Here is a 21,928-nt window from a genome sequence, read left to right on the forward strand (position 1 = left end):
TGACCTGTGCCTTAGTTTCTTGTTTTGGCATCAGTGTATCAGGCCTCAGGGAGGGAAGTTGTGTAGAATTGGTGTTTTTTTCCTCCTTAAACATTTGGTAGAATTTGCCAGTGAAACCTCTTGGGCCTGGAGTTTTCTTTCTGGGGGAAGTTTAATACTATGTCAGGTGCTGACAAATGCTATAAAATTAATTAAAGGGAGGTAAGAAGGTAGAGAATGATGGGGTGGGTACTCTTTGATGTTTAGAATGACAAATCTTTAACACCAGCAAATAAGTTATATACAGTGTTTTAGGTTTTAAAACATAGACAATTTGTGTTTACAATATCTTCCTAAAAAATAAGTTTTGCTTAAGATAGTTTAGCTGCTTAAGAAGGATACAAAACTTGGCTTACATAGAACTTCCTATTCCCTGACAGTGTTGAGACATTAATGTAATTATATTAAAACATATCCAAGGTAACTTTGACCCCACAAGGTAATCTCCTCTCCACTCCCTTCCCTCTTCCATAGTATAGAGAAGCTGGACCTTGAAACCTTAGAGTTTAATTAATTATGTTTTTAGATTTAAAGTATCCGGAGGGCTTCCTTTGATGCATGTGAGAATTTCTGACCAGAAGATGAAAGATGTGCTATGTTTGATTAACAGTATACCCTTGCCACAGAAATCATCTGCACAGTCTCCAGAGAAACAGGTAAATAGAGATAATAAAAATTCTAAATATCTTTACATCTTTATATATGGTGAGTTTTTTTCATCTTTTTGTGAGCTGTTTTGTTTTTCAGTATTGTTTACAGCCAGTTTCATTTATGTGATATTTTTGGGGGGTTTATTGTAGTTGATTCTGTACACTGAGTAAATAAAGACTAGCCTTTGGTTGCTACTGTTTTGGAGTGATGGTATAAAGTCTCTTGTAGGGAATAACGGAAACAAAGATACATAGATGAAAAGAAAAATGTTCTTCACTTTTAGGAAATGTGTTTTAAGTAAAAGTAGACGTAGAAACCAGACATGGTTGTCTGAGGCCTTACAAATTGCTGAGAAAAGAAAAGACGTGAAAGGCAAAGGAGAAAAGGAAAGATATACCCATTTGAATGCAGCGTTCCAAAGAATAGCAAGAAAGATAAGAAAGCCTTCCTCAGTGATCAGTGCAAAGAAATAGAGGAAACCAATAGAATGGGAAAGACTAGAGATCACTTCAGGAAAATTAGAGATATCAAGGGAAAATTTCATGCAAAATTGGGTGCAATAAAGCACAGAAATGGTATGGACCTAAGAGAAGCAGATCATAAGAAGAAGTGGCAACAATACATAGAAGAACAATATAAAAAAGATCTTCATGACCCAGATAACCACGATGGTGTGATCACTCACCTAGAGCCACACATCTTGGAAGGTGAAGTCAAGTGGGCCTTAGGAAGCATCACTAGGAACAAAGCTGGTGGAGGTGATGAAATTCCTGTTCAGCTATTTTAAATTGTAAAAGATGATGTTGTGAAAGTGCTGCACTCAGCATGCCAGCAAATTTGGAAAACTCCGCACTGGCCACAGGACTGGAAAAGGTCAGTTTTCATTTCAATCCCAAAGAAAGGTAATGCCAAAGAATGCTCAGACTACTGCACAATTGCACTCATCTCACACTCTAGCAAAGTAATGCTCAAAATTCTCCAAGCCACGCTTCAACAGTACGTGAACCATGAACTTCCAGATGTTCAAGCTAGATTTAGAAAAGGCAGAGGAGCCAGAGATCAAATTGCCAGCATCCATTGGGTCATCAAAAAAGCAAGAGAATTCCAGAAAAACATCTACTTCTGCTTTATTGACTATGCCAGCCTTTGACCGTGCAGATCACAACAAACTGGAAAATTCTGAAAGAGATGGGAATACCATACCACCTGACCTGCCTCCTGAGAAATCTGTATGTAGGTCAAGAAGCAACAGTTAGAACTGGACATGGAACAACAGACTGTTTCCAAATTGGGAAAGGAGTACGTCGAGGCTGTATATTGTCACCCTGCTTGTTTAACTTATATGCAGAGCACATCATGAGAAATGCTAGGCTGGATGAAGCAGAAGCTGGAATCAAGATTTCCGGGAGAAATATCAATAACCTCAGATATGCAGATGACACCACCTTTATGGCAGAAAGTGAAGAAAAACTAAAGAGCCTCTTGATGAAAGTGAAAGAGGAGAGTGGAAAAGTTGGCTTAAAACTCAACATTCAGAAAACTAATATCGTGGCATCTGGTCCCATCACTTCATGGCAAATAGATGAGGAAACAGTGGAAACAGTGACAGACTTTATCTTTTTGCGCTCCAAAATCACTGCAGATGATTGATTGCAGCCGTAAAATTAAAAAAAGCTTGCTCCATGGAAGAAAAGTTACGACCAACCTAGACAGCATATTAAAAAGCAGAGACATTAGTTTACCAACAAAGGTCCAGCTAGTCAAAGCTGTGGTTTTTACAGTAGTCATGAATGTATGTGAGAGTTGGACTATAAAGAAAGCTGAGCACTGAAGAATTGATGCTTTTGAACTGTGGTGTTGGAGAAGACTCTTGAGAGTCCCTTGGACAGCAAGGCGATCCAACCAGTCAATCCTAAAGGAAATGAGTCCTGAATATTCAGTGGAAGGACTGATGCTGAAGCTGAAACTCCAATACTTTGACCACCTGATGAGAACTGACTCATTTGAATAGACCCTGATTCTGGGAAAGATTGAAGGCAGGAGGAGAAGGGGATGACAGAGGATAAGATGGTTGGATGGCATCACCGACTCGATGGACATGAGTTTGAATAAGCTCCAGGAGTTGGTGATGGATAGGGAAGCCTGGTGTACTGCAGTCCACGGGGTCACAAAGAGTCGGACACAACTGAAAGACTGAAGTGAACTGGAGACATAGAAATCTTTAAAATATTGCCAAACATAATGATCATTATAAAGTGTTCATATGTGTTAGACTTAAAAGTCCTAGATCACTTTACTTGGAATTGATCTTTATAACATAAAATATATGTTGGGCTTCCATGTATTTTGAAGTGAAGTTTGAGATAGCCAACTAATATTGATACTATTTTCCAGAAACCTTGGAGAAGATGTAGGGTTACTATTGTAACAGACAGCAACTGAATGACACAATAATAAGCAAACTTACCTACTAGTTATACATGATTTTGCCCTTTTAAATGCAAGTGATAGTCTTAATAATAAGTAAACTCCAGCCAACCATTAGTTAGTTGATTGTGAAGTGTGCTTTGTTGGAAGATTTGTGTGCTGTATATGTGTCTTTGCAGCTCTCACTCACTATTACTTTTTAAGTATTTATCTCATTTATGTACATTTGCAAATTAGTATGTTTAGAAAACTTTTTGTATTATTTTCTAGGTATCCTCAATTCCTATTATATCAACTAGAACAAAAGGCCTACTTGGTACGCCTTTGTTGCTGGATGGCATTGAATCAGGTAAGGAGAGTAAAATGTTCTTTATTAAACAAAACCTATCAATTAGTATATTGAAATACAATTTTGACAAAAGAATTGTGAAAGTGTTGTAGTATTTGACTGGTTTTATTTCTAGTTGTGCTACTAACCAACAGTGAGACTTTAAATCATTTATTTTTATTTATGGCTGAGTTTCTTTGTTTGTATGAAAGTGTTTTTGTGATTGACAGTGTTTAAGATTCTAAATAAGCTCCTTTTTTTTGGCCCTGATCTCTACTTGAGTCTTTTCTTTATCTCTGGTCTAACTGATCTTTTTTGATTTAGAACTGGAATGTAAACTTGATGAAGGCAAGGATAATGTCTGTCCTGGTCACTCTAGTATCCTTAGTGGCTAGAACAGACTGATATGTGATAGATGATATCCAATAAATATTTTATTGAAAAGTGAATGAATAAGCTGAAGTGAAAAGCAATCAGAAATGTTGAAGAAGGAAATAGAAAGGCAATTTGATTTTATATATGATTATCTCATGCCAGGTTGAGTTACTTTGTGGGACTTAGAAAGAAGCTGTATTATGATTCTGAATATGAAGGCTTTGTCTAATAAATGAAGTTTACTTCTGAGCTATTTCAGTTTGAGTGTTTTACGCAGTTTTTGATGGACATTCTCTCAAGTCAGTTTTCTTCCTTTAGAATCTGATGATGAGTATTTTGATGCTGAGGATGGAGACATACAGCCTAGTAAAAGTACGAAAGCGTCAGATGTGAAAAAAGCTCCTGAGGCCCCAAATGAGGAGCTCATTAATCTTCTACTAAAGTTTGAAGTTAAAGAGGTATGTGTATTTGTTTGTCCATAAATATATTCTTGTTACTGCTGTCCTTATAAACAAGTGTCTTGCTAGACCCAAACATTAAATATATTTAAAATATGGTATTCTATCTTCCCTACTACCACAAACGCATGCATGTGTGTATACACACACATAGACACATAGTTCTAAGGAAATAAAATGTTATTTTGTAAAAACTGATATGTGTGATCTACAGTATATCTGATCTAGGAAAAGCTTGAGACTCTCAATTAGGATTTTCTTTTCTGTAGAAAATTTGTGACATATTTACTTCAGTTTTTTCAATTTTTAATCTAAAGAATATAGTTTATTTTCATGCTTATAATTTAGAAAAATGCAAGCAACCTAAAATTGCAGCTGGCTCAGACAGTAAGGCATCTGCCTACAATGCAGGAGACCTGGGTTCAATCCCTGGGTCGGGAAGATCTCCTGGAGAAGGAAATGGCAACCCACTCCGGTATTCTTGCCTGGAAAATCCCATGGATGGAGGAGCCTGGTAGGCTACAGTTCACGGGGTCGCAAAGAGTCAGACATGACTGAGCGACTTCACTCACTCTAAATTTGCAGCATTGTCTTTACAGTCATTAAGTCATGTAATAATAAAAGGAAACATTGACATGGAGCGATGTTCACAGCATATTTTTATTTGGGGGAAAAAAAGAGGTTACAGTTCCAAGGATATAATTCCATTTAGAAATTAAACACGTGCAAACACACCTTTTTAAAATAAATGATAGTGTTCCTCTTTGCATGGTGAGATTATAGTTTTTCATTTTCGTTTTTGCCTCTTTGCTTTTTATGTACTAAGGAATTTTAAATGAAAATCTATTGCTTTGGAATAAAACAGAAAAGGTATAAAAAGGAGGTGTTTCTTAGTGACTGTTGTATACCTATTATTGGGATTTGTTTGAAGAAAGATGTATTTTCCATGTTCAGCCTTCGAATTACCTGTCTCTCATATTTCCATCTAACATATTAGAAAACCCCTTGACTTTACCTTCATAAGATTCTCAAATGATTTCCCTTCTGTTCCATTGGACTATTGCAGAAGGCTCTTAACTGTCTCCCTGCTTCTATCGTGTACTCTGTTCTCTGCACAGTACCTGGAGTGATCCTTTGATAGGGAAAGTCAGATCATGCTTTGCTCATACCCCGATAGAGGCTTTCCATCTCACTCACAGTAAAGGGCTAAATTCTTCCCATGGCTACAGTGTTTTACATGATCTACAATCACACTATGTGACTTCTTTGGCTTCATCTGCAGTTCTCTTCTGCCTTGTTCATTCTGCTCCAGCCACATTTCATTCATTCCTTCAATAAATATTTATCAATGTCAACAAATACCAGGCATCATTTTAAATAATAGAGCTACAGCAGTGAGCAGATTTCTTGCCATGTGGAGCTTATGCGTGCTTTTTTTGTTTCTTATATGCACCAGCACATATTCTTTGTGCTTGCTGTTTCCTTTGCCTGGAAAACTCTTCCTGTATGACTTGATTCTTTACTTCCTTCAGAAATGGTAACTTACTAGAAAGGCCTGACCACCCAACATAGGAGAGTAACCTTTGCTTTCCCCTAACGTCCCTAGCAGAGAAGGCAGTGGCACCCCACTCCAGTACTCTTGCCTGGAAAATCCCATGGATGGAGGAGCCTGGTAGGCTCCAGTCCATGGGGTCGCTAAGAGTCGGACACGACTGAGAGACTTCACTTTCACTTTCATGCACTGGAGAAGGAAATAGCAACAACCCACTCCAGTGTTCTTGCCTGGAGAATCCCAGGGACTGGGGAGCCTGGTGGGCTGCCATCTGTGTGGTCGCACAGAGTCGGACATGACTGAAGTGACTTAGCAGCAGCAATGTCCCTAGAGTGTAAGCTTCATGAAGACAAGGACCTTGTCTGTCCTGGTTATTTTGATGTTCTAATTGGCTGACACTCTCTTATACATGGAAGATGAAGCTCAATAAATATTTTTTAAAGTATTAAATTAATGAACTAAAGTGATAAACAATCAAAATCATCTAAGAAAAAATAGTAGTGTCATTTGAAATATTTTTCCCAGTTTGACCTTTTTTTTATGCCATTCCAAATTTTTAAATATTTATATAGTGAAATTTATCTAATTTTTTTCTTTATATTCTAGTTTTAGGGTGTGTTTAGCATTTTAGTCCCAAAGAAGGGCAATGCCAAAGAATGTCCAAACTACCGCACAGTTGTGCTCGTTTCACATGCTAGTAGGGTAATGCTCAAAACCCTTCAAGCTAGGCTTCAATAGTGTGTGAACCAAGAACTTCCAGATGTACAAGCTAGATATAGAAAAGACAGAGGAACCAGAGATCAAATTGCCAACATTTGTTGGATCATAGAAAAAGCAAGGGAATTCCATAAAAATATCTGTTTCTGCTTCATTGACTATGCTAAAGCCTTTGACTGTGTGGATCACAACAAACTGGAAAATTCTTCAGGAGATGGGAATACCAGACCACCTTACCTGGTTCCTGAGAAACCTGTATTCAGGTCAAGAAGCAACATGAACATGGAACAATGGACTGGTTCCAAATCGGGAAAGGAGTACATCAAGGCTATATATTGTCACCCTGCTTATTTAACTTATATGCAGAGTACATCATGAGAAATGCTGGGCTGGATGAAGCACAAGCTGGAATCAAGATTGCTGGGAGGAATATTAATAACCTCAGACATGCAGATGACATCACCCTAATGACAGAAAGTAAAGACGAACTAAAGACCTTCTTGATGAAGGTGAAAGTTAAACACCTGGCTTAAAACTCAGCATTCAGAAAGCTAAGATCATGGCATCTGGTCCCATCACTTCATGGCAAATGGATGGTGGAACAATGGAATCAGCCCATGTTCCTAGGCTCCAAAATCAGTGTGGACAGTAAATGTAGCTATGAAATTAAAAGACGCTTGCTTCTTGGAAGAAAAGCTATGACAAACCTTAACAGTGTATTAAACAAGCAGAAATATCACTTTGCTGACAAAGGTCCATCTAGTCAAAGCTGTGGTTTTTCCAGTGGCCATGTATGGGTGTGAGAGTTGGACCATAAGGAAGGCTAAGCGCCACAGAATTGATGCTTTTGAACTGTGGTGCTGGAGAAGACTCTTGAGAGTCCTTTGGACAGCAAGGAGAACAAACCAGTGAATCCTAAAAGGAATACTCATTTCCTGAATATTCATTGGAATATTCATTTGAAGGACTGATGCTGAAACTGGAGCTCCAGTACTTTGGCCACTTGATATGAAGAGCTGACTCATTGGAAAAGACCCTGATGCTGTAAAAATTTAGTGCAGAAGGAAAAGGGGGAGACAGGATGAGATGGTTGGATGGCATCATTGCCTCAATAGACATGAGTTTGAGCAAACTCTGGGAGGTAGTGTAGGAAGGGGAAGCCTGGTGTGTTGCAGTCCATGGAGTACAAAGAATTGGATACTACTGAGCAGCTGAACAATAACAAAAATATTTACCCATGATTTTATTTATTATTATATGATTTGAATGCTTTCATTTATTTTTTTATTTTAATTTAATTTCTTTTTTTTTCTTTTATTTTTTAACTTTACAATATTGTATTGGTTTTGCCATATATCAAAATGAATCCACCACAATGCTTTCATTTAAATTACTGATTTATTAGACATTTTTGGATCTCAGTTGTGTATTGAATTATCTTACAGGACTGTTTTACTGTTTCTGTTTTTCAGTTGACACTCTGATTTTCTTAGATATATGTTTATATCACAGCTGATAATATTAGCTTTTGCTTTTTCCCTGGCATTTGTATTATTCTAGTTACTATGGCTGGCTTATAGGTTTTCCCAACATGTAGTAGTCCAAAACAATTATTTTATCTTGCTAATAGTTTTGTGGGTTGGGAATTCTGGAAGAGCCCATTTAGTAATTTTTGCATGTGGTCTTTCATGTGCTCTTGGTCAGATTTTACTGGAGTAGCAGTGACCCGAATGAACACTCAGAGGGCTTCCAGAGATGGCTCAGTCATGAGGCTGGCAGTGGGTACTGGACCTTGACTGGGGCTCAGCTGGGATTGTTGACCACAGCGCCAACTCTTGGCCTCCTGAGCATGGCAGCTTCAGGGTAGTTGAACTTTTTATCTGGCAACTAGCTTCCCCCAGAATGAGAAAGCCTAGGTTGACGTTTCATGGCCTTTTTGACTTTGGAAATCCTTATGGAACTCTGTACTCTATTGATTGAAGCAGTTATAACCCTGCCCAAATTCTAAGGGAGGGGACAAAGACCTCCATCTTTTGATGGATATCAAAGAGCTTGCATGTTTTTAAAAACATATATGTTTTATTTTGTTGGCTAAATATACTGACTGTCATTTCTGCAGTAAATCTGAATAGTAGTGTAATAGTAAACATCCTTGTCTTACTTTTTACATTAATGGTGATGATTCTTTTATCACCAAACATGACTTTTAGTTTTGAGGTATAGGTTTTAGAAAATCGTATTAAGGAAGAATTCATGTAGTTCTATGTTTACTAAATTAAAAGAGTAAATCAATAAGGTTATAAAATTTCATCACAATTTCTAGATAGATGTAGTTATATTCTCATAGAGTTTAAGATGATAACATGCAATCATGGTAAATAGCTTGATTGTAATAGAAGAGTATAAGCAAAATTTCTATTATTGTCTTGATGATATATATGAAGAAGGATTTTGTGTTTTTAAGTATGATTCAGAGTACTTTCTTTGGCTATCCTGATTGTTTTAGGTGATTCTGGAATTTACCAAACAACAGAAGGAAGAAGATACAATTCTAGTGTTTAATGTTACTCAGTTAGGAACAGAGGCTACAATGAGAACATTTGATTTAACTGCAGTGTCTTATTTAAAGAAAATCAGCTTGGATTACCATGAAATTCAAGGTAATAACCATAAAAGTAGAAATAATAGACAATAACAGCTTTATTATCACTTTTGAGTATATGAAACACTTATATTTATTTAGTAATAATTTATAATAAATAATAGCTAGAAGTGTTCTAAGCATCTTATAAATAGTAACTCATTTAACTCTTATAACAATGCTATGAGATAGGCAATGGTATTATCTCTAGCTTTCACAAGAGGAAATGAAGTTGTAAATTGGTTACATAATTTACCCAAGATCACACTGCTAGGTAGTGGCTGAACCATGATTAAAACCCTAGAAATCTGGCCCTAGGGTCTATATTCTTAACTACTACTATGATCTTCTGCCTCAGAGAGTCTGTATAAATCCCCATTATATAGGGCGTATTACTCCCATTTAACAAAGGAAGGTTAAATAGAGAAAGATTAAGTGGCTTATTTAAGATTATGCATTTTATGAATGGCAAAATTTAGAATTTATCTCTGGTCTTATAATATTGAAATCCTTTTTCTTTCAATTCAGTAGTGTTTGTATATCAGAAACAGCATCAGGTTATAAAAATTAAAACGATGGGACATAAAATTAATTCTCTCAGTAGCTTTTATGGTTTATTCATTCCAGGGTACATCTTGTGTACTCACTGGATGTTTGAGGAATGAAGGAATGAATCCACAGTAATTTCCTAGGCTATTATTTCCCTTAGAGAAGATTATTCCAGTGGAAAATTCTAAGCTATCTCATAAACAGGAGTTATAAGACTGCAAATAATAAAAGATGGATAAAACAGTGGATAAATCACATCTCCCTCCCTGGCTTCCGGAGGCAGTGACTGGTATATCTTCATGAGGTTATAGAGGATATCTGGTAGTACCTGTTAGCAGTTTATTTGAAATACTTTTTTTTTTCTTTTTCTTTAATCCAGGATCTAAAAAGAAGCCACTTCACTTGATTAGCTCTTCTGACAAACCTGGGTTAGATCTTTTAAAAGTGGAGTACATTAAGGTAAGGGTCATAGAATGTTTATGTATTTATTTTAATACTCTAAGCTATCCTCTGGGAGGGAAAAGATGAGAGTAGATTATTAAAGGCAGTTGTTTTGTGCCATGGCTTTGAATCACAGGGATATCTACTGTTTCTCTTTCCATTTGTACACCTTCTTTCTCTTTCACTCAAGTACAGGACTAGGATTTTACAAAGCCAGACTTCTTGTCTACAAAGATGGAAGCCTGGATGAAATAAATCCTCCTGTCTTCTGGGGGACATTCGTCCACCTGCATTCATTGCTTGTGTAGGTGATATTTGGCTGGGTATCCTACCTCAGAAGGGATGCAGTCCAATCAAATCAAATTGGATTTGATTGAGTAGAGAACTGCCAGGGTTTGGAAGTGACTCAAAAGTATGTTATATGAAGAATGCTGCAGGAACTGATGGCATTTGGTTTCATTCAAGATTAGTTGATTTGTTTGATCATTCAATAACTATTTATTGAATGTCTTTTGTGTCAGATTCTGTTACGCATTTGGGATACAGAGATGAAAACATTCTCTATTCTTAAGGAATATGTAGACCAGTAGGGAGATAGGTAAGCAATAATTAAAATATAATGTGTTTGATTCTTTAATAAGGAAGAACACAAAGCGCTGTGGGAGTGGGGAGGCAGAGATACTGATCTAGCCAGAAGGCTTCTCACAGGAGGTAAAACTTTGAATTTATGTATTCCTGAGGGACAGAACTTGAAGCAGTTGGTAATTATGATGGGAGATGGGTTTTTGATTCAGTGTGAAGACCTCATTAAATCAAAGTTCTCTAAAGTTTGGAGTTCTAAGGAAATGAGATTTCTTTTCCTGGAGATATCCTAAAATTGAAGACTTTCTAATGGGATTTAAACATTAGGTAATAGATGGGCTGGGCTTCCCTTGTGACTCAGCTGGTAAAGAATCCTCCTGCAATGCAGGAGACCTCGGTTCAGTCCCTGGGTTGGGAAGATCCCCTGGAGAAGAGAGAGGCTACACACTCCAGTATTCTTGGGCTTCCCTTGTGGCTTAACTGGTAAAGAATCCACCTGCAATGCGGGAGACCTGGGTTCAATCCCTGGGTTGGGAGGATCCCCTGGAGAAGGGAAAGGCTACCCACTCCAGTATTCTGTCCTGGAGAATTCAGTGGACTGTATAGACCATAGGGTTGCAAAGAGTCGGACACCACTGAGTGACTTTCCCTTTCTTTCACCTTCTAATAGATGGGCTAGACTACCTTGAAACCTTCTAGCCTTCATAGTTTATCCTTCTGATCCCTAGCCATTTCCCAAAAGTGAGTGATGCCATGCTCTCCTCTGTTTAAAGGAGGAGGACAAATTTGTACTCTTCTAATAAATGGATTTGGATGTAACTTTAAAATAATGATAAAATTAAATATATAATGTATTTAAAAATACAGTTGTAACTGAATATAAATAAATTAATGACTATAAGTAAATGATTTGTTTACTTTGGTCTTAATTCCTTCCTTAGAACATTTTTTTTTTTTTAGGCTGATAAGAATGGACCCAGTTTTCAAACTACCTTTGAAAAAACTGAACAAACATTTAAGGTAAGAAATTCTATCAAAAGACTACATCCTATTTGGAAATAACCTACTCTGGAAGTCTAAGTATCCTTTGAGGAACCATTACAAGTTATAAATTAACCTCATAAATGTCTTTTCATACTCAGTGTTTCTGATTCAGGATAATAATGCTCTTATTTTAACTTACTGTATCACATCCAGATTATTTCTAAAGGAGGGAATGCTGTAGATGAGGGAACTTTAATTGACGAAGAACCAACAGGATTCTGAACAAACCAGACAATATCATTTAATGCAGGGCTCAGAAAGAATGTGAAATATAAGGAGAGATGCTGAGTACTCTGGAGCCACACTAAGGTAGTCAAATAGAGGAAGAATTTTGTTTTAGGAAACAATAAAAAGAAAATGAGAGAAATGAGTTTCAGATTTTATCTTGGAGACATGGGAGAATCTATTAAATATTGATTCTTCCTTTTAATAATTTTTATGTCCACTTAGTGTTTTGAAGGAGAAGGCAATGGCAACCCACTCCAGTACTCTTGCCTGGGAAATCCCATGGACGGAGGAGCCTGGTAGGCTGTAGTTCATGGGGTCGCTAAGAGTCGGACACGACTGAGCAACTTCACTTTCACTTTTCACTTTCATGCATTGGAGAAGGAAATGGCAACCCACTCCAGTGTTCTTGCCTGGAGAATCCCAAGGGCGGTGGAGCCTGGTAGGCTGCCGTCTATGGGGTCACACAGAGTCGGGCACGACTAAAGCGACTTAGCAGCAGTAGCAGTGTTTTGAAGCAATGAAAACAAATTCTTTTGAATAAAAAGTGAGTTTTTTAAAAAAAATTTCACTTTGGGATTTCCCTGATGGTCCAGTGGTTAAGACTCCCTGCTCCCAATGCAGGGGGTTGGGTTTGATCCCTGGTCAGGGAGCTAGATATCCTGCATGCTGCAACTAAGACCTGGTAGAGCCAAATAGATTAAAAAACAATCAATTTGCTTTTAGAAAATCATATATTCTTTAAAGCAGTTTGTTTTCTATTTTAGCTTTTTGGAGTTACTGTTTTAAAAAATATATTTTTTCCTATGAGTTATATATTCTTTTTTTAATGATAAGATCATAATTGTGGTAGAAGATCAGTGACTGAGTCACTCTTAATTGCATTTTTTATATTTAAATCTCATGCATATCACATTTGAAATAATTTATTGACATAAGGGTAACACATGATGATTCTGGAGTTTCATGTGCTAATATATATTTTATATAATCATAATAGTCAGTCATTGAAGATTGAGAAAAGCCATGTATATTTGGAATGTTAGAATGACCATTACTGGCAGATTATATACTCTATGATAATTAGGCTTGGGGAGTGGAGTAATTAGGTTATCTTGATCCCCACTAAGTGTAATTTATTCTGCATATAGTCCCTATTTAAGGATTGTGGGTTATAAGTCTTCCTTTCCTCTTCCTTCCTTCCAAGCAGTATAAGGCAGTGATGCAAACCTAGTTAGGAGCCTTTTGCATTCATCATATGGAGACTACTGGTACAGCTGGCCTGGGAAAGTAATTTTCTTTCTAAAATATTTCTAGGTGGCTTTTTCATCTTTAAACCTGTTGCTGCATACACAAGCTCTTCTCTCTTCTATTAACTACCTGACAACCATTATTCCATCAGATGGCCAAAACATGAGTGATACCAAGGACATACAGGTTTCTACTGAAAAACAGCAAAAAAATTCAGCTCTGCAGAAGGGTATGAAAAACATGGTTGTTTCTTGTTAGAAAGGGTTTTAGAATTGTAGAGCCAAATGGGGAATCTTAGAGACCATCTAGTTAGTCATTTACATGCCATTTCCCCTCCTTTTGTTCTTTTCTTCAAACTAAGTCATACGTGGGTGCCTGATATCTTAGATAAATGTGATTAATACTGTTTTTTTTTTTTTTAATGTCTGTTTTTGTTCTTATTTTGTTGTTGATGGGCGATGCCTTTATCAAGGTACTAAGGGAAGAAGACGTGTATTGATTTTGAGCTCTTCCTCCTTTCTTAGTGGCTCCTGAATGGGCTCCATAGAAGACTAATCATATCTAACATTTTGCAGATAAGGAAATCAAGACCCACAGACATGAGGGCCAGGATGCAAGGTTATCATTGAATTGGAAAAGAGCCCAGCTTTTGAACCAGAAAGAACTCAGTTTAGATCCTGACTCTGCTACTTAAACTGTGGGACCATAGGCACATTATTTAGCTTCCTTGAGTTTCAGTGTCCTTATATTTATTTAAATGTTTTCTTGCTTTTACATTATAAAAGTAACACCTCACTATTGCAAATGCAAACTACAGAATATATAAAGCGAAAAAGTGTTTGAAATCTTTAAGAACTTGAGACTTCTGTAATTATTTTAAGCCGAACACTTAATATAGGGAAGAAACCTTCATAGAATATGTAACCCTAGAATCCCACTGTGATAGAATTGCTTTGTTTATTTGCAGTGGTTGTATCCTCTAAAGACAGTGACATGATTCACTTCAGGCTGTTTGCCAAATTGAATGCTTTCTGTGTTGTTGTTTGCGATGAGAAGAACAATATTGCTGAAATCAAGATTCAAGGTAAAAGTTCTCATGATCTTAAAATTCATTGAAAAGATAAGGTTTCTTTTGCAATGCAAAAGCATATTCACAAATGGAAGCCTCTGAGCTTTGAAAACTGGCTTATTTTATGACATAATTGGACTACATACTTTCTTTTTAACTCTTCAAGAGCTGAACCACATATACTGGTGAATTGGACCTTTTTGAGAGTTGTCTCTGGAGAAGGAAATGGCAGCCCTCTCCAGTATTCTAGCCTGGAGAATCTCATGGACAGAGGAGCCTGATGCACTGCAGTCCATGGGGTCACAAAGAGTCAGACACTGCTGAGTAACTGAGCACGCACACACAAGTGTCTCAGAGGTGAAAGGAATACTAATGTCTTTGTAGGGATGCTCCTGGTGAGCTGAGCTAAGTGTCAACCCAGAATTCAGTTTAAGGTCTGTGAATATGCTTTAGCTTGGTACAAATACAAAGCAACCTTATGAAGAACAAATCCTAAGAGCCCATTATGTTCTTTTAGGCAAAAGCTGCTAAAATGAGTCTAGATTTTTTCTCTGACTCTATAAGCTCATTGTGATCTGGTAAAGGTAAAGAATGTGTGTAATACAATTCTTGTAGAACTTAAAACCCAGAAAACCAGGCTTTTTCTGTGTTCTTTTTGAACTGGAGTGTATCTACTAATCTGAAGTTGATTCATGAAACTTTTACAGTCTCCATGTAAATGACTGGATATAAGTATAAAGAATTTACTAAAATCCTAAGATAATCTGTTTGTACTAGATGTAGTTTCTTCACAAGGTTGAAAGTTCAAATATTATTTTTTAATGAATTTATATGCTTCATTGTTTATAAAACCAAAAATATCTAATATTGCACTTATCAATTGGGAGTTCAGACATTGCTAAATTTATGAAAATATCACCTACAAAATAAAGTTATGCAATAGAAGAAAAATCTTAAGATCCTATTATGGTATCTATAGAAATTAAAATAATATGCTTCTTTTCAGGACTTGATTCTTCCCTTTCTCTTCAGTCAAGAAAGCAGTCACTATTTGCCAGATTGGAAAATATTATTGTCACAGATGTTGATCCTAAGACAGTTCATAAAAAAGTAGGTGACAGTAAATCATTAATATTTTTTGGTGAATGAGAGATTTTATTTTAATATATATTTTATTTTTTAAAATGGTAATGAAATATATTTTGATAGAAAATGTTTCTATAATGATTATAAACACTTTTCAATAGGGATTTTATTTTATCATTGTCATTGTTCATCCACATTTCTGCTTTTCAGGCTGTGTCAATAATGGGAAATGAAGTCTTTCATTTTAACTTGGATTTGTATCCAGATGCTACTGAGGGGGATTCCTATACTGACATGTCCAAGGTGGATGGTGTGGTATCACTCAATGTTGGCTGTATTCAGATTGTCTATCTCCATAAATTCCTCATGTCACTTCTGGTAAAATCACCATTTATATATAGATTTTTTTGACTTAGAAGTACTTAAGCAAGTCTGATAATTATGATTGCAATCTTAAAACTTTGAATTTAGGATGTGCATTGATTTGATTATTGATATTATTTATGGATTAATGTAGAGGTCAAAACCTCTCTTTAACAGTTGAAATCATTTAATGATTTTTGTCTAGCATTGCCTACAATGGAATTGTTTTTTCTGGAACATAGTGAATCTAAATTCTCAAGTGTAAAAACTATTATAATTTTTTTTTCTGTTTCTCAGCCATATAACTCTATTTATAATTAGCCATTGTCAGGTAGCTCATGCATATGGATGGATAGTCAGTAATTCTTTCCTAACTTTAGAAAAATAGAACTCAACTGAAAGTTACTTATTGGGAAAACATTAGCACATAAATAAAAAGAAGATGGTGTTAGAAATGATGTGCTTATCCTCCTGTTTGAATTTGTCCTTTTACTTTGTGTCTCCAGAACTTCCTGAACAATTTCCAGACAGCGAAAGAGGCTCTGAGTGCAGCTACTGCTCAGGCTGCAGAAAAGGCTGCCACAAGTGTGAAAGATTTTGCCCAGAGGAGCTTTCGTGTTTCCATCAATATTGATTTGAAAGCACCAGTTATAGTCATCCCACAGTCTTCCATTTCCACCAATGCAGTAGTGGTTGATCTTGGGTTAATCAGAGTTCAGAATCAGTTCAGTCTGGTATCTGGTGAAAACTACTCAGACCCTCCAGTGATTGATAGAATGGATGTGCAACTAACAGAACTGAAGCTTTCTAGGTAATGCTCTTTCAATAATTACGTATTCAAGTGTTGTTTAATATTGTCTATGAAGTTTTATGACTGTTGAAATTCACACTCAACATATTTCTGTTGCACAGAACAGTATCTTAAATCAGTTATCTTAAAATATTTATTAATTTTTTTGGCTGTTTTGGGTCTTAGTTGCATCATGCGGGTTCTTTGTTACGTCATGCGGGATTTTCTTTGGAGTGCGTAGGCTCTCTGATTACGGTGCATGGGCTTAGTTGCTCCAAGGCCTGTGGGATCCTGGTTCCCTGACCAGGGATTGACCCGTGTCCCATTGCATGGGTTCATGCAGTGAATCTGTGTTCTTACCCACTGGACCATGAGGGAAGTCCTTTAAATCAACTTTTTATTTTGAAAAATCTCAAGCCTGCAGACAAATTGCAAAAATAGTAGTACTGTGAGTTCACATATAATCCTTCACCTGGATTCACCAATTGTTTGCCTTTGCTTTAATTCTGTATATATACTTAATATTTTAAATTAAAAATTTTATTTTTATTGAGATATAATTGACAGATTATACTAGTTTCAGATATGCAGCTTAGCAATTTGATATTTGTATGTATTGCAAAATGGTCACCACAGTAAGTCTAGTTAACATTTGTCAACACACATATTCCAGAAATTTTTTGTTGTTATTATGAGAACTTTCAAGATCTACTCTCTTAGCAACTTTCAAATATACGATATAGTGATATTAACTATAGTCACCATCCTATACATTACGTCCCCAAGGTTTATTTCATAACTGGAAGTTAAAACATTTTTTGCTAAACTATTTGAGAATAGATATCTTATCCTTTGCCCCTATATGCTTTAGCATGTGTCTCCAAAGAGCAAGGACTTTAATCCTCTTACATAATCACCACAGTTACCAAATTTAACATTGGTATAATGTATTATCCAGTATGGGTTCTATAGGGCTTCCCCGCTGTCTCAGTGGTAAAGAATCTACCTGTCATGCAGGAGTTGCAGATTCAATCCCTGGGTCAGGAAGATCCCCTGGAGGGGGGCATGACAGCCCACTCCAGTATTCTTGCCTGGGAAATCCCATGGGCAGAGCACATAGCACATGCAATCAATATTCAGATTTTACCAGTTGGTCCAAGAATTTCCCCTTTAGTCCATGGTAACATGTGGCATTAAATTGTATTTTGTACTAGGGAGGGGGATTTCTATACTGATAGACTATTCTGTAATAGTTCTTTAGCCCTCTTTGTTTTTCATGATGATGACAGTTTTGAAGAGTGTAGTCTAGTTGTTTCATGGAATGAGTCTCAGTTTTGTCTGAGTGATTCCTCATGATTTAATTGAGCTTATACATTTTTGGCAGGAGTGCTGTGTAAGTTATGATGTGTCTCTTGGGCTCACACCAGAGGACATTTGAAAGTGTGTCCATTCATCATTTTCTACCCCATCCAAGGATATTTAATTATCTTGAGTAAAAAAGGAATGATTATAAGGCATGTCAAGAAAAGAATCCTGGTGAAGAGCTTTATAAACTTAGAGCTTGCTTTTCAAATGCCGCTTTTTTCTCTAATCTCTGTACCAGCGTATGTATGAATCCTTGAACAACTGTACAGATAATTCCTCCATATTGTCAGTGATATCAGTTTCTTTTTAAAAATTGTTGTCATCTATCTTCTGTTTAAAGAAAAAAAATTTTTTTAAGGTTAATTGTATATCATATACAGTTGACCCTTGAACAACATGGGTTTGAACTGCATGATTCTGCTTATAAGCAGATTTTTTCCCATTGGTAAATAATGCAGTGTTAACAGCCCATGGTTGTTTGGAGCCATAGTTGTGGAGGAACTGCATATACAGAGGAACCAAAATATGGAGGGCAAAGTAAAAGTTACATGATTGAGTGGAAGGTTGTCACCACTAGCGCCCACCCCCCCCCCCACCCCCGCCCCATGAAGTTCAAAGGTCAGCTGTATTTTAATCTGTTCATGCTGGTGCATTGTAGATTAAATTAACTATAAATCAAGTTTAGAAAACACTAAAACAGCATTGTGTTTCAAATCAGCATTTAGAGCAACAACTTTGGACTTTCTGTTTTTTTTTAATGATATATTGCATTTACCCCTATGTTTATGCGTATATATCAATTATATTTCCCATAAGGACAGTGATCCAGCCAGGAATCTCCCATCCTGATATTCAGCTGTTGCACCCAATTAACTTGGAGTTTTTTGTAAATCGGAATCTAGCTGCATCTTGGTACCACAAGGTGCCTGTTGTGGAAATTAAAGGACATCTTGAGTCAATGAATGTGAGTAGATGAGTGGAGAAAACCTTGTTATTGAAAGTTGAGACTCTGAAGATTTTCTCATTATAAATCCAAATGAAATGTGGACTTTTTTTTTCACTGATTGTTGTAAGAAAAATTTCAGTGTGATATTGTCCAACAGTATCTTCATTGTTTTTAGTAGAATTTAATCTTTAGTTAAGTGTTCTTTAGCTTTTAAATTTGTTATATGTACACATTAGCAAAGATCTACTTGTAAATTATTAGTATCAGTATATTATAATTCTATTTCTTCTATATATTATATATACAACCTTTTATTTTAGGGATATCTAAGTACCCATAAGATAATTATAGCATTGAATGAACCCTATTTTTTATATTGAAGATGGCCTTTCTATTACATTGAAATTGTTATTATTTAAAAAATAGCACTTATATGTGCATAGTAGCACTTATGTTCCAAAATTAATTTCTTTAAAAAAAGGTGATCTGATTTCTTTAATCATTATTAACTTTCACTGAGAATCATATTGATTAAGTAGATGAAACTAATACTGACTCATAAATCATACTGTTTTTCTCAGACACTGTCTTCACTTTGACATGAAATAAGTAGTGAAATACTTGAGTGTATAGTGATTATATAATTTTTTAGTCATCATTAAGATTATTCGGTCCTTAGTGTTTTGTTACTAAGGATTTATTTTCTGTGTTAGAATTGTTTCATTAAAAATGAAATTATCTTTTCTTGGAACATTGTATTTCACAGGTTAATCTAAATCAAGAAGATCTTAATCTTTTATTTAGAATACTAGCAGAAAATCTTGGTGAGGCTCCTGAAGATTTGAATAAAGTAAAACCGAGAATACAGGAGACAGGTAAGAGGCTAACAATAGGCGGCATAATATAAGTTATTTACAATTTAGTAGGAGAAGGCAATGGCACCCCACTCCAGTACTTTTGCCTGGAAGATCCCATGGGTGGAGGAGCCTGGTGGGCTGCAGTCCACGGGGTCGCAAAGAGTCGGACACGACTGAGCGACTTCACTTTCACTTTTCACTTTCATGCATTGGAGACGGAAATGGCAACCCACTCCAGTGTTCTTGCCTGGAGAATCCCAGGGATCGGGGAGCCTGGTGGGCTGCCTTCCATGGGGTCACACAGAATCGGACACGACTGAAGCAACTTAGCAGCAGCAGCAGCAGCACAATTTAGTAGGGGTGATAGACAATAAAAATGAAATAAATGAATACATATTTACAACTGTGGTTTGTATTACCGAGAAAGTAAATAAGATACTATTGAATAAAACGACAGTTTGCTTTTAAGTTAAGCAAACTGTCAGTTATTTCTAAGTTGCATGAGTTAGGAGGAAGCCAGAAAGAAGGGTTTCAGATCAGTGGTGAATTCCTGGAATAAGTTTTAAATTTGCACATATAGGAAAGAAGAAAATTTAAGTTGACAGTATGCTATGTAGCCTACTCAATCTGACTTTAAAATAAGATTTAGTAGTAATATACCTGGGGCTTCCCTGGAGGCTCAGTGATAAAGAATCCGCCTGACAATGCAGGAGATGTAGGTTTGATCCCTGGGTTGGGAAGATCCCCTGGAGAAGGAAATGGCAACCCAATCCAGTATTCATGCCTGGAAAATCCCATGGACAGAGGAACCTCATAGGCTGTAGTCCATGGAGTCTCAAAGAGTCGAACATAACTGAGCATGCACACACTAGTAATATAGATGTAAAAACTGAGGTGGTTGATAAACAAAGATACGGAACTAAACAAAGATACGGAAAAAATTGTACTGCAATATAAATGCAAGAGGATTTAAATTATTAGATACAGTGGCCCTTTAACTTGAGGCAAAGTAACTGCCAGACTTATTTTCTAAGCTGTTTTATATGTATGTATATACACATAGCCTAAAAGAGGGCATGGTAACCCACTCCAATATTCATGCCTTGAGAATCCCATGGACAGAGGAGCCTGACAGGCTACAGTTCATGGGGGTGCAAAGAGTAGGACACCACTGACATGACTTAGCAGCATGTACACATACACAGTGTATCTTGGTGTTCATTCCATATCTGTATATATGCTGTGTATAGATCTAACTCATTCTTTTTAATGGATGCTTGGTATTCTATTGAAGTATCATAATGTATAAAGTCCCTATTAATGGACATGTCAGGTTTATTTCAGTCTTTCACTTTTATTATGTTGCATTAATTATTCTAGTGCATACACTTTTACAAGTACATGTTTATCTGTTGGAAAAATACCAGGACTACTGGATAAAAGAGTATTTAGTTTTTGTTAAAATAATAATTTAATTAGTACATGTAATAAAATTTAATTTCACTTATTGTTTTGACAGTTGAACCTCATAGAGCTTATACGCAAAATGAGCATGAGTGTTTTGTACTCCCATCAGGTTGTTTTTCTGTGCCTTTTCTAACACAGCATATTATCAGATTTAAAAATTTTTGCCAATTTGCTGAGTGAAAAAATGGTATACCACTGTATTTTTTTTTTTTTTAAAGAGCTGTTCTTTTTTTTTTTTTTTACCTAAAACTAATACAATATTTTAAAATTTTAATTGGAGGATAGTTACTTTACAATATTGTGATGGTTATTGCCATACATCAACATGAATTGGCCGTAGGCATACATGTGTCCCCTCCCTCCTGCACCCCCTCCCACCTTCCTTCCCACCCTGTCCCCTCCAGGTTGTCACAGAGCACCAGCTTTGGATTTGCGTTCAATAATTTAAGTCAGTTGTATCTCAAAAACAACAATAACAACAACACACACACACACACACACACACACACACACACACAACAAAAAAACTAAGGAGGGGTGTCTTATTTTTTTACAATATGTTAACACATATAGTAAAGTGTAAATTCAGTGAACTTATTTATATATGGCTACACTGGTGTAATCACCAAGATTAAGATATAAAACATTTCCAGCACTGCACCCTAGAGCCCTCCCTATGCCCTTTCCTGGTCAGTACCAAACTCC

The 21,928-nt window shown here is 36.3% G+C and overlaps 1 protein-coding gene across 2 annotated transcripts in view; it reads left to right on the forward strand.

Annotated features, from left to right (window-relative positions):
• Positions 1-21,928, forward strand: part of VPS13C (vacuolar protein sorting 13 homolog C) — a 181,400-nt gene that overhangs the window by 71,579 nt on the left and 87,893 nt on the right. For both annotated transcript variants that reach the window (XM_061431119.1, XM_061431118.1), the window contains exons 23-35: positions 566-695; positions 3,388-3,466; positions 4,139-4,278; positions 9,054-9,207; positions 10,117-10,196; positions 11,721-11,780; positions 13,347-13,509; positions 14,248-14,364; positions 15,356-15,459; positions 15,646-15,813; positions 16,305-16,609; positions 18,770-18,917; positions 19,666-19,774. In XM_061431119.1, coding sequence (XP_061287103.1) covers positions 566-695; positions 3,388-3,466; positions 4,139-4,278; positions 9,054-9,207; positions 10,117-10,196; positions 11,721-11,780; positions 13,347-13,509; positions 14,248-14,364; positions 15,356-15,459; positions 15,646-15,813; positions 16,305-16,609; positions 18,770-18,917; positions 19,666-19,774 — 1,757 coding nt within the window. The remainder of the gene's footprint in view (positions 1-565; positions 696-3,387; positions 3,467-4,138; positions 4,279-9,053; positions 9,208-10,116; positions 10,197-11,720; positions 11,781-13,346; positions 13,510-14,247; positions 14,365-15,355; positions 15,460-15,645; positions 15,814-16,304; positions 16,610-18,769; positions 18,918-19,665; positions 19,775-21,928) is intronic.

Source organism: Bos javanicus, chromosome 10 (assembly GCF_032452875.1).
Source record: "Bos javanicus breed banteng chromosome 10, ARS-OSU_banteng_1.0, whole genome shotgun sequence".
In the NCBI taxonomy this organism is placed as follows: domain Eukaryota; kingdom Metazoa; phylum Chordata; class Mammalia; order Artiodactyla; family Bovidae; genus Bos; species Bos javanicus.